Raw genomic sequence first — 16858 nt, 5'->3', positions numbered from 1 at the left:
GCTAAACAGCGTTATGCACGCTATGGCCAGTTAACAACCGGGATAACAGTGCATTAATCTTTCACACCAATGACAAACAGTCAGGCCTTCATACTAATTTTTGTCTCTGATAAAGTTATGTCTGTCCCTAATAGATGATAGACCTTCAGTATTCATATATCATTTTTTTTATTGCAAATATAATACGATACCTGTTCATGCAGAGAGTTAAAACAATGTAGAACGTACAAGAGGAAGAGCAAGAGGCCCACACAAACAAACGATAATAACGAACAAGTCTGGGGGGTTCTATACAAGATAGCTACAATTTAAGCCAGTTTATTGGAATCTCATATAAAAGGAAGCTAAAATTGATAGAAACGTTAAATCCATTCAAACCTACCTTTACCAGCACAGAAAACAATAATTTCATCCTAGGATGTAAATACACACCGTTAATAAAATTACTGTCAAAGGTGATAGAATATATATTCAAAAATTACTTCGTAAAGAATTACTAAGATACCCTCATATAGGTCATTTTGGCTTTACTTAAATAACAACTTTAGCAAAACGCCATATTTGGCGAACAGCGCTAACGATAAGAAAGATTTTATAAGTAGTCGTAATAGTTGTGCCGAACCTAAGTCTCGTCTGCCAAAAAAGCTTCAATCCACATTCAAGAGCCAAAAACATAATAAAATAACCTCATACAGATTATGTAAGACCGTAAAAGGCTACATATCCACTCTCATAATCCATGTCAGCAGTAAACTGATTAACATCTATCTAACTAAATGAGCAACTACCGATGAAATCATAAGGATCCTGTCACAAGTTTTTGAAATATTCAAAAGTGATTGTATCAAACAATGATCTTGAATCCACTAGTATCTGATTTGAAGCACTTTTATCGCCTTATCAAGCGAACAATAATATCTAATTTTGATTTGTACGAGGCCTTGAAGTTTATCAACAAAATAAAGGAGCTTATCGCTAGCAGAGACAATAAAATAATATTTCACAAAGAGAAACATAATAAGAAAGATAATAAAGAATAATTCATACTAAATCATCGCAAAAAGGGTAAGGTCGATTAGAAACTTATAATCGGGATCAGTGAAAAAGTTGCCGATATTATTTTAAACGATCTATTGCTAAAACGGAATATAAATGTCATTAAAGGAATAATAGGCCACGCAATACCTGATCAATTTTTCAGAAATCTAAACAACCAAAGTACCAAATAAGAAAAGTGGACAAACATATGTATTTTGAGAAGTTTTCCATGGCTTGCAGCACAATCGAATAGAAAAAAAAAAGTGCAGATCCAACCCAAAGTTAAAAATCACCAATGAGGTTCAATTTGAAGAAAGAAAAAAATTAATTAAGGCCGAAAGATACCGTGGACACGATTTCAGTCTACGTTTACAATACAGAAAAAGAAGAAAGTATAAACGTAGATCAATCCCAACTGGGGTAGCTGTTGCAATCTAGGCCATAAATAGACACAGTTGTTTGTATAAAGTAGATAATCCTCTAGTATAAAAGATATTATCCAATCTTATGATAGACGAACAAAAACCTCTCTTGAGCGTAAATAATGCCAAAATAGAACAGAATGCATCATAAAGTAATAGCGAAAGCAATTACTAACGATATAAATTAAATAGCAATATTGTAAAAATTACTTATTGTTAGCGCTTATTCCTAAAAAACGATGAACAAACTAATTTCCCAGTTCAATAGTAGAATATTAGCTATAGAAATACTTGAAACGCTTAAAATTTTGTTTAATTTCTCTTACTTTTATTCGCGTTATCTTTATTAACAAATGTATTATGATAGTTGAGTTATCAGTAGATCCTTGTTTGGTCGTTGTGTCGTGTTTCTGACATCTTATCGTTTGTTCCATTACGCCGCCCAATGAGCAGAATGAAGCTCAAAATTATAGCGAGCACGAATCCACAGAAGAGGATAATAATTACTACGCCTGCAAACACCAACTCAATAATACATCCAAACAGAGCCACAGTAAGACTTAAATTTATTTGAACAGAATAATAGGTATTTTGGTCTAAACTGTACTTTTTAAGAACGTGCACAACTTCCACTAATCGTAAACGTACCCATAAGAGAAGCCTGCGGACTTAAGCCTGATCATTTGGTACAAATAGGTAATGACGTTCTCGACAGAAACGGAACTGCATGCGTAATCGTCGATGTCATAACTTATTCGGTCGCTAAGTGATTCCCGATTAGTTTGACAATAGTAAAATCTAAAAAAAAAAGTTCGAAATGGAACTTCTGCTTTTTTTTTTTTATAGAGATATAAATAAGTACCAGAACGAGTTCTCTATTGAAAAAAAAAAACGGTTACGTTCGATATTGGAAGAAAAGTTGGATCTTAAATTTATCATGATTGGGTCCAAGTTAGATTCGTTTTCAATTTAAAAATTTAATGGGTTAACTTAGAAACCGGGCTTTAGGTCAGCTCTAAGCAAACTGGCCAGCGCAAATAATCGCTGTTGGCAGCCATGCACCTATCTGCCACAATAATAAGAGGTGCACAGTGCAATTTAGGTGCGAATTTTTGGGTCTGTATAGGAACAACGGTTCTTGATTTTATGACATGGGATTAACGGCACGTTAGAGGGACTATTTTCCGTCACATAGTGGCACCCTGTGCTCGAAGCGACGCAGGGTGCTGTCTTAAGATATAATGGTTCTAAAAAAAAGAGGAAAAGAAGCAGTGGAGAACTACCAATCACGTACAGTCAGAAGAGCAACTAAAACGTTAAGTGTTGTAGAAAAAGATTCACAGAAATTTTCGAAAAAAATTAGACAAGTGTATAAAGTCTAGCAATCTATGAGAATCAATAGAACTCTTATTGCAGAAGGTCTCGTTGGTAGCTGAGCAGGTAATAGAGTCAAGTATATACGAGGTTTTCAGACGATTTTATTATGCAGGTATAAGTTTTAAATTTATGTGTGAAATACAGTAGAGCAGTTTTATAGTCCTTACAAATATCTAAGGCCTCGAGTACCATCATTCGAATATATTGGTTTTTTCCGAACCATACGTACAGCTAACCAGCTAGTTCTAGTGGTCACCGAAGATATCAATGGAGCGGGAATTCAGTAAAATAGCGCTCCTAAAGAAAATGCTCTGCAACTAAAAACTTTCATTATCATATGAAGAATCATATGTGATAAAATATTATTAGAGAATATCAAACACTGTAATTCATAGTTAACTGACTAGCCAAATAAGAGAGCAAAACGAAGCGATTAAGTTCAGCCTGTAGTTTACAACCTTACCATAATTACTTTCGATAGCTCGTCGAAGGCTTCACTAAAGAGAAAGACCAATGAATATTGAAATGCTGACAACTTTTGTCACAGGCTGCATGAGTTTTTTGTTGGCCACCAGTCACATGCAAAATGACTATACTGAAAAAGTGTTATGAAAATACTTCTGAAAGGCAATGAAAGTATGGCACAACCTGTGAGATTGCGAAGTTGTTGTACTCACAATTTACCGCAAAATTAACAGAAACGAATAAGTGATAATTATTCAGTACTGAAATAATGTAGTAAATTACAGAAAAGTTATACATTTCTCATAAGCAACGTTTAATTAATGAAGTTAAACATTTCGTAAATACTTCGATGCGCTTGCTATTATTTTTTTGGGTAAGGATGAGAATAAATCCATAATAAGAGTTACACGGTGAGAGCAGTTCAAGAGAAAAATGTGAAAAAAAAATACCGGAAAATAGTACAAAAGGAGTAATTCAAAAGAAGAATATTTTTTGCCAAAAATAAAGGATCTACGGAGCGACATAAAATTTAAACTCCTAACCATAAATATAAACAAATTTGTGCACAAATATCAAAAACGGTAGCATTTACCAATAGATTATACCACTACCGAAGCGCAGCTATAGACGTACCTTTAGATATATATGCCCGACATATATCGTCCGACAGTTATTTTCGTGAGATAAACGCAGAGAACTGGTACGGGGCGACTAGGAATTTAGTTTTTTTGTTCTTCGATTATGAAACTTTATATTTTGTAAAAATTACATTATTAATTAATAAGAATACATTATATGTGGAGTAGAAACCATTCTAGCATAATTATTTGGCCTGTAAATAATAACAGAGAAAAACAATTGAGAATGATGTGTGTAGAAAATAAATATAACAGTGAATGAAGCATAATAGGTTAGCGATGCACACCGAACGCTTTGGTAGGGGAGCTACCGGTGGGTTGGCAGTTCGGCCGGTGTACTTAAGTTTGAAGTTATGCACTGCTCATAGATTCAGCACGATTCCTCAAATTCTGTACAGGTAAAATATACACGGTACAACATACCAATTCAATATAAACATTTCACAATTTTCTGTAATACTGCGTATGATGATGTAGGACAGCTTTCGCGGATTAGCTCGGAGCTATTATCGCTAACATAAACAAAGACTTATAATGAAAAATCGATGGTACTTGTCCAGAACTGACTCAGACAGCCCAGCCCGAGACTGAAACAAATGAAATTCTTATGCAGAAAACACGGAGACATTAAGGTTTGTTTGGGAAATTAGACGATTCTTGTTCAAAAAATGAGTTGATCGTTTAGATATAATCATTGATCAATGAATGTCACTATTCAAGAAATCAAATATGCAGCCGCTAAAGCAACTTATAACTCTGCTTAACGTATGCCTATCGTACACTGGCCCGACGACAAAACAGGCAAGTGCTAACTCGACAGCCACAGTTTGGCAGGCAACCTAATGAAGAAAGCGAATAAACGCAAGGCAATAATCGATCATGGAGAGACATAGCTTCGAGATATTCATTTTGATAGTTTGAAGGGTGTCAGGTGTGAAGAGCCAGTGAAGACGATAGATAACTTGGTTTCCCTGGAAGCTGCGTTTAGAAGCCAATGCCAAACGCCAGCCAAAGGCTGTAGTGACTTTATAAAAAAGAAGAAGCTTTAATTACTGCGCCTGTTTATGGGAAAAGGTAAATACGAATGTTATTGTTGTTATGAGCACATGTGAAGCAAATAATAGGCTCAACAGGTAGATGAATCAGTCTTAATCATAACAAGTGCTTGAAGCTATTAAAGTAAAAATATGTAGGAACAACATAGTATCCAAGAGGCATGATGTGCGTCAACGTTCAGAGAATTTGCTTCAAATGACCTCGAAGCCAACGTGAAGCTCAGCTCTAGGTAGTGTTGTGCTATTTCTACATTATGACTCGTCCAATATCACAAGTATCAATTGCGAAATACGTATTATGATTACGTATAGTGCCGAATTACAAATAAATAATTGAATGGAAAGCTTGAAGTAGGAAAATAAATCGATCGTATTCGTTATCGCTGCTTTAAATCAAGAGAACGCAGTTAACGGGGTAATGACGGGTAGAATGCTGCATTAATCTAAAGAATGAGTCAGTGTAAATGTAGGGCGGGTAAAGTTTATGTTATCAAAAGAGCGAAAATGGATGGTACTGAAAAACAACGGAGTTAAAATATAATATAAAAGGACTAACCTAATACATTAGTGGTGCCGTCCATGTTTTGGTGCCCGTCGATATGGACTGCACGTCCTTGGAAAATGCGTGAGTCGATAGCATCATTCAAGTTTATCTTGAAAGCCTGGTAAGTTTCCCGTTTGTTACGAGGAGTCTTAATGGCTTTTGAAGCCTGTTTCCTAACGTACTTCTGTGGCAGCGGTTTCTGTGGACGTGCACCTCTTCTTAAGAGGCGCTCAATTAGACCCAGTTCCTCTCCCATTTTTGATAACATGAAGTTCCTAGCCAGCAGAGTTCAAATCTGTACATTACTTTGCAGCTAGAAATAGACTAAACAATTATGGTCACGTCTTTTTAGGTGTATATTAAGGTTAGAGAATTTACTCATGAAGCTAAATTCGTTTCTAACTAGTAACGTGCGTATTATAGCCAGCTTTGTTATTAACTTCACGCACAATATAATAATATCAATCAATACCAGCAGTTACCTAGCTAAGTCTGCTCTCAACATTGCTTGTAATACGTAGCGCTGTTTATCCTGTTTTATCAATTAACAGCGTTTCGAATCAGCATAGGCACAAATCAAGAGGTAAAAAATTTAGTTGCTATTATCAAAGAACAAAATATCTAAGTATAGTCAGCAGTAAAGGGATGCAGTGATTAATAATAATGAACAATTAGTGATTAGTGAGTACAAGTTGGGTCAGTAAGTGCTTAACATAGTCTACAGAGCAAGCTGCCCGTTTTCGACACACTCATTTGTTACATACGATATCGACTCGATCGCTAGCTTGATTATTACCGCGTTCGATAGGTCCGACGCCAAACGAGGTTCAAAGAGTTTCAGAGAAGAAAAGCTCGCAGAAGAAGATTACTGACAACACTGACGAGGTTTCTGCTATCAATTTAACCTTGGATTCCTTTTTTTTTACTCAACTATCACATTTGCCTTGTGCTATCGATTAAATAAAATAAACCTTCAAAATAAAAGTAATTTATTCTTTTCTATTATTCGTCAGGGTTGGCCCATACCTAAGCAAGTTATATTTAGTGCTATGTTAATAAGAGCTGAAGTCAGTTTCTTGTGATGTTAGTTAGTGAATAGTGTAGTACTTTAACAAAGCGAACCTTGGATTTTCTCCCCTGCGCAACTTGGGATTATTCGCACCTTCTGTAGCATTATCTCGTGCTTCGGTAATGCCTGACGAGGAGGTTCCTTCACTATCTTGTGTAACCATACCATCGCTGGACTTATATTCCCTTAAGTGCGTCATGAACGCATCATCATTTTGCTCAAGAAGTTGTCTCATTTTTGCATTGATTGATGTTCCGCCATTTGCAAACTCCTTCTGGGCCTGTTCTCGCTCCATCACCTGCAGCCGGTAAGGTGAATTGCATTGAAATTTCTGCCAGTCTGAGACATGCACTCCACGACACAGGTGACACGATAATGACGATAAAAAATTACGACAGCATAATTCACAACGACAATGGTCGCGACGCCGAACAATTATACGGAAAAGTCACTTCTCTGGATAGAATTCTTGACGAGGTAGTTCTTGTTTTGAGTAGTCAATTAGTAGCTTCGTAGTTATAGGCACTGTAGAGGACAGTCAGCACAAACTAGTAGGTTCTGCTTCCTCGACTTGTGCGAATAACAAAGCATGTTTTTAAAACATGGAAACACTATGACTTCCTTTTAGTAACCGCTTAAAGTTTAAAAAAAAAACGCATGAGCTTGTTTCAAGATAGCACTGACTGGTGATGATGATCGAAATAACACCCCAATTTAGCTAATTGCTTGGTTGTCTTTCGCTCCCTTACTGAATCATGCTTGTCGTGTTATTACTTACGTGATTTGATTATCCGCCAATGTAAACTATAGTACCAGAACAGTGGCTATAGCTGAAAATGCCTAATTTTTTAAATTAGTCTTAAATACGGTGGCGGCAATTTGTTAAGAACTGTGACATTCATTAAGGTAGAAATAAATGGCGTTATAGTACTCTACCTATAATCAGTCCCAACTGTGTGATGCACTGCAATAAGCTGACACAAAGGAAGTAATATAAAAAGTACTTGCTGTAAATTTCAGCTGTCCTTGATGATTCCAGTAAGTATTATGATAGATATATGTTGAATTTTTGGCTATGATTCGATAATAGATAGATTGACACCGGGAATAATAGCACATACATCGAAAAAAATGAAATTGTACAACTAATACCATTAACTGAATCGTCAATTTAACTTTCCTAGGGTTCTTTATAGAATACGACGTGGTGCGCCAGACATAAGATAAACATATCTATATATAATAAAAATATTTAATAAATATTATAGTGACTAAATTAAAAAAAACTTCTCATGCCTAGCATCTTGTCTAAGCACCTGCAAGACAGTGCAAGTTGTTCTGAAGTGGGTGGAGTCTATTTCTTAATTTATCAACACCTAATGTTATAACCACGAAATGAAGTTTGCCAATTTTTGGACTCGAATAATAGTGACGCAAGTTGCTTGTTGAGCTCGTATATTTGCAGCTTGCAGTTTTTGAAGTGATCGAGAAAACATGATAGAGACAATTTCCAAGCTGTAAAAATGAATAGAATTAATGTTACAAAGAGACACCAAGACCGAAGTGTTTAGATCGCCGAGGCCTTCTCCTTATTAGTCTTGTTCAAAGGCAGGATACTTGCAGTGACAACCCACACAAGCAAAACGCGACACTGGCCATATCTAGAATTCGAATATGGAATTCTATGTATCTCTAGGTCACTTTTCCCGTGATAGCTTAGTGAGTAACGTATTTGCCTCCTAATCTTAGGGTCCAGGTTGAAGCCAATGCATAGATACAGTTCCTTTCGTGCTGAGAGCTAGGGCTCGATAATAGAGGCTACATCAGCATTTTGTTGCCTCGCGTACTACGATACGCAATTATCAAACGGTATTTGTATTAAACGGAACTGAATGTCATAAATTGTGATTTTCAATCTATATCTTTTTGTATGCAAATTTTTCCACGCTTTAATAGATCAGAGGTAACAAAACATCATCAAATCGTTTTCCTACTAACGTTTGATAGATACGATGTATAATTCCCTATTGTCGAAAGTACATGACATGGGACAGAGCTGAGGTTGCGTATACTTACGTGAAACACAAACGGCTTCCACTCATAGCGATCGAAGTACTTCATCGCTCCGTACGCGTCCGTTCCAAGTCCTGCCTGAGCACATACGAAATCCTCTTCTACAGCGAATATCCCTGCAGTACCTACAGCGAATCAAAAATCGTATGAATTCGCCACACCGTTCGTATACGTGCGCTGTTTGACTGATTGATCCTTGGTTACTCAACAATTTATATTTCTCTGATGCAGGTGGTTACAGTTTCCTGCAAATGTTTCTCTCTCACACTGAGCTCACTGCGAGGAATATCTGAAGTTAGTCTGGGCTCGCTAGCTTGATCTATGCCGCTGTTGACATCGTTACAACAACCAATTCGATTATCTACGCGTAGTGGAAACTGATATATACAATGTTTGAAGGTCATCGCAATATACTGCTACATCTACAGCTCGGGCATTTTTAGATGATTTCTGAAATTCACGGAGAGAATCCGGCTTATCCGATGTTTACTAATGCAAGCCAGCCATAACTCACGTAATATTTTTTTTACTGAAAGGAACGAGGTGCTTCGTTCACAATGATATTGAACGCAATTGACCTGACGACGATTCTTTGAAATATCCACCGGTTAGAGTGGCGCCAATTTCAGCTAATTGTAAGGAAAAACGGGTTACGTAGAACCCCGGAAATTATAGCTATTCATGGGGCAGTGTTACGAGTAATTTTACGCCAGAGGTATAGCAAGCTTACCGAGAGATGTTCTAAGTTCTTCATCGCTAATGATAATAGGAAATTATTGTAATCATATATGAGTCCCCCTCGATGCCGCAGCTTTAACCGAATGAAAACTAAGACTTCGTTTCGTGTTGAGCCTCAGACGGTAACGGTAATACGGCATGTAAAATTTGAAACACTTAATCATAGCGAACAAAAGCGCGACCGTTGAAAGACACATTTTTACCGGTTACCGCTGCTCAAAATCGGTAAAGGGCAAACAACTCTCGGTATGTAGTATATATACTGATAGAATAACACCAAGAACAATGGTAAAGAAATCAGAATCTGTAGCATTAAAATAAGCTCTGGCTTAGGGTGAAATGCTCGAGGCGGGATCGAAGCTATGTGTCAATTGTGGATGCAAGCAAAAAAAAATAGAGATATCAACCAACACACCGTTTCGGGGCAAGCCGATCTTCAATATCAATCATTCAGTCATTAGTTTCATTGAAGTCATATTCCCTCTAATTAAGATGAGAATGAGCCCTACAGTCGTTTTACTTAAAAGCAAATATATCTGAATATCATTTTGGACTTCAGATTCGTTATTATTACCGTTTGCAACACGTCTGTCTGATATATGGAAAGTGAGGTAGCGTCTCTACGCAGAACCATTGTGTGCATTATATATGCTGAGATTTACATGTACGTAGTAGGCGTTTCGATAGTGAACGAACCTTTTACTGGGGCATACCTTTAACACTAGTTGAGTATTTTCACCTAAATAGGTCGTACTCAGGCTCTTTCTAAAGTTTGTTTTAGAGCATCGTAGAGATTTTTTTCCTTAGAGCATTTTAATGTAGTCCTTAATGGAAGTAAATATCGATTTTATTTAATAGTAAATTATGTGACAATAAAATTCGGCCGCGAGGCTATATAATGATTGTGGAAAGCGTTAACAATCATTGATGTACATAATTTTACAGGTTTCTTATTTATTATGTAATGATAAAATTGAGTAGGTGGTATTCTGTTTATAACACATCTAAACAGTATATGTTTAGAGTCGCTATAAATCAAAAAGTTTTCCTTTTTTACGTAATCTTACATTTACCCTAATATTACAATTTTTCCTACGATATAAATAAAGTGAGTAGTAGTTTTGTGTATATAATCTGTTTTTACTACACTACTTAATTCTACACTTTATTAAGCTAATCACACGTATTGCATAGTACATGTCGATTGCGGGAATAGAACAGGCCATTGCCGGGCTTTATCAGCTGAATGCTTAACCGCGCCTTCACTGTCATCAGTTGACAACAAAATGACGATAAGGTTTGACTCCAGTATGTTATTTTCATTTGAAATCAGGAAATCCAATTCGTCGGACTATCACTTAAAATAATTTCTGACCCGGAGACATTTTGCAAGAAAGAACCGAAAAATGTGTGAGAAAAAGCTTAAACGAAGATCATGCAACCCGTGTCTAATAATTTTTATTATTAAGGAAGTTACATTAAATGATGTTGGATGACCTAAGGCAAATATATTCATTATGGACTATAGGAATTATTGGAAGGATAGGCTTCTCACTGTAGTAAAAGACGGTGTATTGGCCACAATTCTTACATCCTATACTTTGTTTCGTAAATGCGCGGACACATTCATATAAACATTTCATTATTACTATATATTATATTAGAAAGTTGATGCTCACCTCTGGTGACCATCGACAAGCGTCATATACGTTCGTAGAAAGAATCCTAGAAAATGATTTTGGCTCTCAAAAAGACTGATGGCATTTGGTATCTAAAGAACTAACAATTTTCGTAGTTTTTCTGAAAACGCAAAAGTCATGCACGCTATCAGCGCCGCAATATTTATGCGTAAGCCTTAGAATCTGTCGCTTGCAGGAGAACTGCGCGACATAAACGCTTCTGCCTGTCTCAGAGATTGCCATTAGCCCGGAAAAGAGGTAAGGATTTCAGTAATTGACGTACGACGCTCTACGATTTTACCTAAGGTATAAATTATTAGATCAAAATATCTAGAAATAGGCTTAGAGACCAAACATTGTTACATTTACCGAAGAGTGTACAGTATTGAGCAGATGTTTTGAGCGAGTCTTTGAGTGGTCGTCGTTAACCAAACGTGCGACTAACTAATCAAGTACTCTGATAACTTGAACGCCAAATGTCAATAGAAATTTTAATAAAAATATCATCTACAAAATCTTTTCATTCAGCTTCAAAGTCGCCATTTCTACAATCAGAAGTATCTAGGCCTGTGAAAAAAAAGTACTGAATTCTTAGCCTTTCGCAAACATGTTTGCGAAAACTCTCAATAACATGCTTCGCAGCCAAAAGAGAATTGAGAACTGAAAAAGTCCTTGCATAAATCCTTCAGATTTATGCACGTATCCTTGTAATAGACTTCGATATTGGTAGGAACAATGACACAATGATATTTAGACACTAAAGTTATAGTCAACCTATGTATCTACACAGCAAAGACAAGTGGTTACAAAGCTGAAGGATTTCTTTTTTTTTCTTTAATAAGACAGGAACAAGAAGGAAAGACGATCCGCATTTGAAAAACGAATTTGATAAGCATAATAATACTCAATAGGACTAGCTAATTACAGTGACGGACTACGTGTTTTGGGTACGTTAAATTTTAAAGAATTTTTAAGAAAAAGATGAAGGATACATATGGCATTATACATCACATTATTCTTCCCGTTTTCACCAGTCCACAATGCTGCTATCGTTTTATGGCTGAAACCATTTGCTTCCAGCTTTAGTACGAACTCTCCACCTTAGCTAAATTAAACGTTAAAAGGAAAAAATATATTAAACAGCGAGAGAGAGAGAGAGAGATCACGGTCACCTTATAAGCTCGACGTTAAAAGCTGCACCCACGAAGCGTACGAAATATAAGACGGTATATTGTCTTATTTATGACACTCAATGAATGTCTATCATTTTAAGGTAGCACAACGTATCCCGATATATTGACGTTGTGGGAAAAGGAGACATTTGCCCTATTTGACGTATAGCTAGCCTCTTATAATGTTTTAGTACGCGATCCAGATCACGAATCCGATTACAATTCGATCAATTCCGATTGTTACTTATCTGCCGCACTTCGGCAGTGTTTTAAAGTCGGCTTACTGAGTGCCACGCCACTCATACCCATGAAAAACGTACTTATAGAGAGAAAACTATATATTTATTGCTGACTACTCCCGCGACAAATCCGTCTGATCCTAGTGGAAGGTCTACTTAATATAATGGGCCCGAATATATCTAGTACTGTGACTGCGTTTCCTTTCTATTGGATAGAAGCCGCCGTTGACTAAATTATTTTCACGGAGTCTGCGAGAACGCATTAGTTCTGGAACGTGGCAAGCAATTTTTTATAGAATAAATTAAAGCTTCTATTGGGTTTCGATACTTTCGGAACAGCAAACAACTTTTTTCGTGTGATTTTAGCTCAGCTTTACTAATAAATATGGTAATTTAATAATACTCATAATGACTTTGGATCATCAAATGTAGATGAAGATGCAACTCTTGCGTTAAAGTGCGTCTCCAAGTGCTCGTCGGTAACCGATCACGTAACGTCTTGTTGAAGTCGATGGATTGGCATCCATATTGCTCTGTATTGCATCATGTTGCGATTTCTTCGTTTTGCCCAAAAACCTGTAATAAATCGATGAATAAATTAAAGAAAAAAGCAGATAAAGTGTAAAAGTTTACCGAGTTGCAGCAACAAAGAAACAGATGTAGTGTATGTATGTAAGGACCTCTTGGTCTCACAGCCAACAAGTAGACGTCTCTGACAATCCTTTATATTATATATATATATATATATATATATATATATATATATATATATATATGCAATCGCTATTCAAGGCTTAGGCGCATTTCACGATAAAATGACACAAAAGCCTATAAATGCTCGTTATGCATTTTTGTTGCATTTAAGTACACATCCGGGAAGTTTATTATGATATCTCACTAGACATTAGAAGTCTATAAGCCAGCTTTCCGCAAGGGTATTACTGATTAAGGTCATCTAAGATAACAAAGTTGGTCATGTATATAGTAGTTATACTTCCATTATACCTGATGATATCATGCTTTAGGACCATAGCAGAAGAAACTGGGCATAAATTGCTAAAAGTCGTAAATTGTCTTAGGTTTGTAGCGCTTGCCGACGTTCGATGTTGTGGTCTTTAGAGACCTATCCGTTTTTATCGGCAGTTGTTTCGATACAAAAAAAGAAGTAAAGGTTCAGCATTCTGCTGGAGCTAATTTATTATTGTACGGTGCGCCCTGACCCTCCGTTGTTCGCCGCTCCATGCTTTTTTGCACGATATTAAAATTGAACAGCGCAAGCGGGTAGCGTTAACACCGCCCAACGAGCTCCCAGCCTCTGGCAGGCTGTTAAGCATTGGATATATTATACGCAATAAAGCTTGTATACAACCCAGGTAGTTTCTCTAAACACTACCAAAAGAATGTACACACACGGTACTAATGCTCCGTAGAATTCCACTTTCGTTGCGTCTTATTATATCAAGCTGATCAAATATAGGTTTCGGGGAAATAGCAGCCTGAAAAACATTCTCCCTCTCAAAAATCCCTTTGGAATTTGCTATGGCGCTCCATTACGACAGGATCCATACAAACCTAAAGCGATTGTTGGCAGCGTTTGGTCGCTACCGCGCTAGTGACAAGCCTCCTCTCTTGCCATCTGTCTGATCAGAGGCGTTAGATACTGTATCGTCGCCTTTCTAGCTGATTCCATGTTTCTATAGCGTTCGCATAGTGGAGCGTCGTAGTCCAGCGAAGCTTTTGAGAATGCTACGAGCAGCCGGTAGCAGCGGCCGCAGTATCAGTATCCACCTCTACTCTATAGAAAAGCCCCACGGCTAACGAAAGCAGCGCACAACATAGCAAACGGTCGATCGATCGACCGACCGACCAACCAACCAACCAACCTACTGGTCAGCTGACGACTCTTTGGCCTTGAGCGAGCGCATCATCGTCCTCCCTTCATGGTGTCGTTCTTGAGCTAGTCTACCGTACGCTGCAAAGCGCGCAAGTGGAGTGCTCTCGTGTGCGGGCTCTTAGCTACTCCCAGTGTGATCTAATTACGCCATTGTAGGTCGCCATACTTGGATCTCGTGTGGATACAACAGCAAAGGCTTTGGTTTATTGACGTCGTAGGGGAACGCGTGTGCCGGAGGAAGTGTTACGATTATAACTGCAGTAAGCTACAAAAACAGACTCCACTAACTGGCGTGAATGAATATTGGGGTAAGGCCGATTAAAGTCTGTCCATCATCGCAAGAAGTCAGTAGCGAAGGACGCCACGATGCATCTGTGGTTCGCTTTGTACGCTTGCGCGATAAGCAATTTCAAGTCGATTTTTTACCGTTATCCTTTACTATAGTCAGCAAAAGCTAGAAATTGATTTATTGTCGAACCAATGTTGGTCACCGAACGAACGTGCCATGCGTAAAACGTTGTATAATATACTTTTGCGAGGTTATCCGCAACCTTATAAACAACACTGCCACTCGAGTCATTAAAGTCGTATCGTCATGGAAAAAATCATGGAGGTTATCGTAGTTTTTTTTCCAACCGAACTCCAATCTAATTAGTTTTACTATTGCTATTTCATTATCAAATTAAAGGCAATAGCGGTTAGGTGAGCGCAACAGCTGACGTGGACTTAAAACGAGATTCAGGCAAAGAAGGCTTCTGCGCTGCGCAGCTGTTAACGATGACGACTGAAGATGAAGTTCAGCGGCGGGCTCGAGCTTTCGTCAAAGACCTGCTTAATGAGGCGATAAAGGAAGTGAAGGTGGGCCATTAATCTAGAAAATGGATTAAAAAAGCGAAAAGTATTGATCTGTAGCATTACTGTACTATACCTGTTACTCGGACCTCTATCTTGATACACTGCAGAGTTAGACCTCTAATAAGACAATAAAAAATTCGCGGAAAATACTCCACAATGGAAATTTATCTTTTCATCTGTTGAATTCACTATCTAGAATCCTTAGCTAATTCTAGGTGAGGTCAGAGAGAAGTCGTGTCACGATCTATGGCAGTGTAGTTTTCAACCGCCAGTTTTCTACCAGGCCAATTTTAGTAGGATTTACATCTTCTGACACCTGGCTATGACAAACTGAAATATCACTGATTAGAAGGTGGGTTTGGTAATCTCAGAAAAAAAATACAAAATTAAAAGTAGAATCGTCAGCCACATAGAAGGTAAATTTTTTTTTATTAATTTTTCTTCATATTGTGAAAAAGTAATTTCTAACTTTTCCGGAGAATGCTGATCGACTCGAAGATTTGGAATGCTTTGGTGCATTCCAAATCTAACTATATTGATAGGAAGACCACAAAAGTCTATTAGTGAATCAAAGTAAAAAAAAAACAATTACATTTTGAAATAATGCTTCTAAGCATATTTATCATATGTAATGCCACTTGGTATATAGATACATTTACTTTAATTATTCATTCTGGAAAGGCTAACCAGTGATACGAAAAATCCTTTAAAAAATCTTTATGGGCACTATTAAGATCGTAGCATATTCTGCTACGGTTGCTTAGAGATGTATAAAGTACGTAGTATTAATGCAGCTCCAAGTTCAAGAAACTTACTCAGCAAACTTCGTATTCTAAAAACGTAAAGAAATTGAGCGCTAGCGATTGAGTAAGTTCCTAGCCAAAAAAAATTCCTTAGGCTGATTTTAGATGGCCCAAGCTGAGACTATACGAAATTTTATGTCAGTGCTCAGATCAAATATGTAATATAATGTTAAATACATGCACTTCTAAATGACGAAATAATTAGAAAGTTTGAGCATATATTGAAATAACGAATCTCAACTACTAAGCATTTATGGCGCTAACGTTGTTACCCTAATACCCTAGTGAGAATATTACAAACACAACAATAAGCAGAATCGTATAAAGGAATCATTAACTTACTAAAAAAATTAACTAGAAAACAGTAATTACCTTAAGCGGGTGTTGGCCCGCTTAAGGTCATTACTGAAGAGAAGATTAAAGAAATAGTTCCGTATCTGGGCATGAACGGGTATATTCTTAGATATTGACTTAAGACTCGTAATATTTAGAGAGAATATTGCATAATATATAAATTGCAAGTTACGTTTTACCAGAAGTGTTAACCTAATAGGGGATAAAAAGCAACTTCTTGTGAAATGCTAAAAACTTGTGTTGTATGATAGTTAATATCATCAATATTAGCGCTTAATTATTCAAGTTTTATATGACAAAAATTTATAATCCAACATACGGCAGAATTCGAAGAGATGCACTCAAGTACTTCGCGTACTGTTCATTTATAGAGTTCTAATTAAAAGGGTGTCTGCAAAATAGGCCACAAAAAATCACGTATTCTATTTATATATAGTATATAT

The 16858-nt window shown here is 36.9% G+C and overlaps 1 protein-coding gene and 1 long non-coding RNA gene across 4 annotated transcripts in view; one reads left to right on the top strand and one right to left on the bottom strand.

Annotated features, from left to right (window-relative positions):
- Positions 1-1760: 1760 nt before the first annotated feature.
- LOC111251114 (uncharacterized) lies at positions 1761-8924 on the bottom strand. Of its 2 annotated transcripts, none has more exons than XM_086989673.1 (4): positions 8685-8924; positions 6662-6906; positions 5552-5814; positions 1761-1985 (listed from the first exon to the last, which is right to left on the bottom strand). In XM_086989673.1, exons 1-4 carry the CDS (start codon positions 8727-8729, stop codon positions 1894-1896), a joined length of 645 nt encoding a protein of 214 aa, XP_086845799.1. In that variant the 5' UTR covers positions 8730-8924; the 3' UTR covers positions 1761-1893. The 2 variants fall into 2 exon arrangements, with proteins under 2 accessions (XP_086845799.1, XP_022663154.1); XM_022807419.2 differs by having other exon boundaries at positions 1761-1972; positions 8685-8910.
- A 5304-nt stretch (positions 8925-14228) lies between these two features.
- Positions 14229-16858, top strand: part of LOC111251961 (uncharacterized) — a 3462-nt gene continuing 832 nt past the window's right edge. The window contains exons 1-2 of one of the 2 annotated variants that reach the window (XR_002674047.2): positions 14229-14711; positions 15092-15261. This is a non-coding gene — a long non-coding RNA (uncharacterized LOC111251961). The remainder of the gene's footprint in view (positions 14712-15091; positions 15262-16858) is intronic. The other variant, XR_002674046.2, reaches the window with a different exon arrangement.

This window comes from Varroa destructor, unplaced genomic scaffold (genome assembly GCF_002443255.2).
Source record: "Varroa destructor unplaced genomic scaffold, Vdes_3.0 BEIS01000005.1, whole genome shotgun sequence".
In the NCBI taxonomy this organism is placed as follows: domain Eukaryota; kingdom Metazoa; phylum Arthropoda; class Arachnida; order Mesostigmata; family Varroidae; genus Varroa; species Varroa destructor.
The sequence above is the reverse complement of the archived record's forward strand: the minus strand, read 5'-3'. Positions and strand labels throughout refer to the sequence as shown.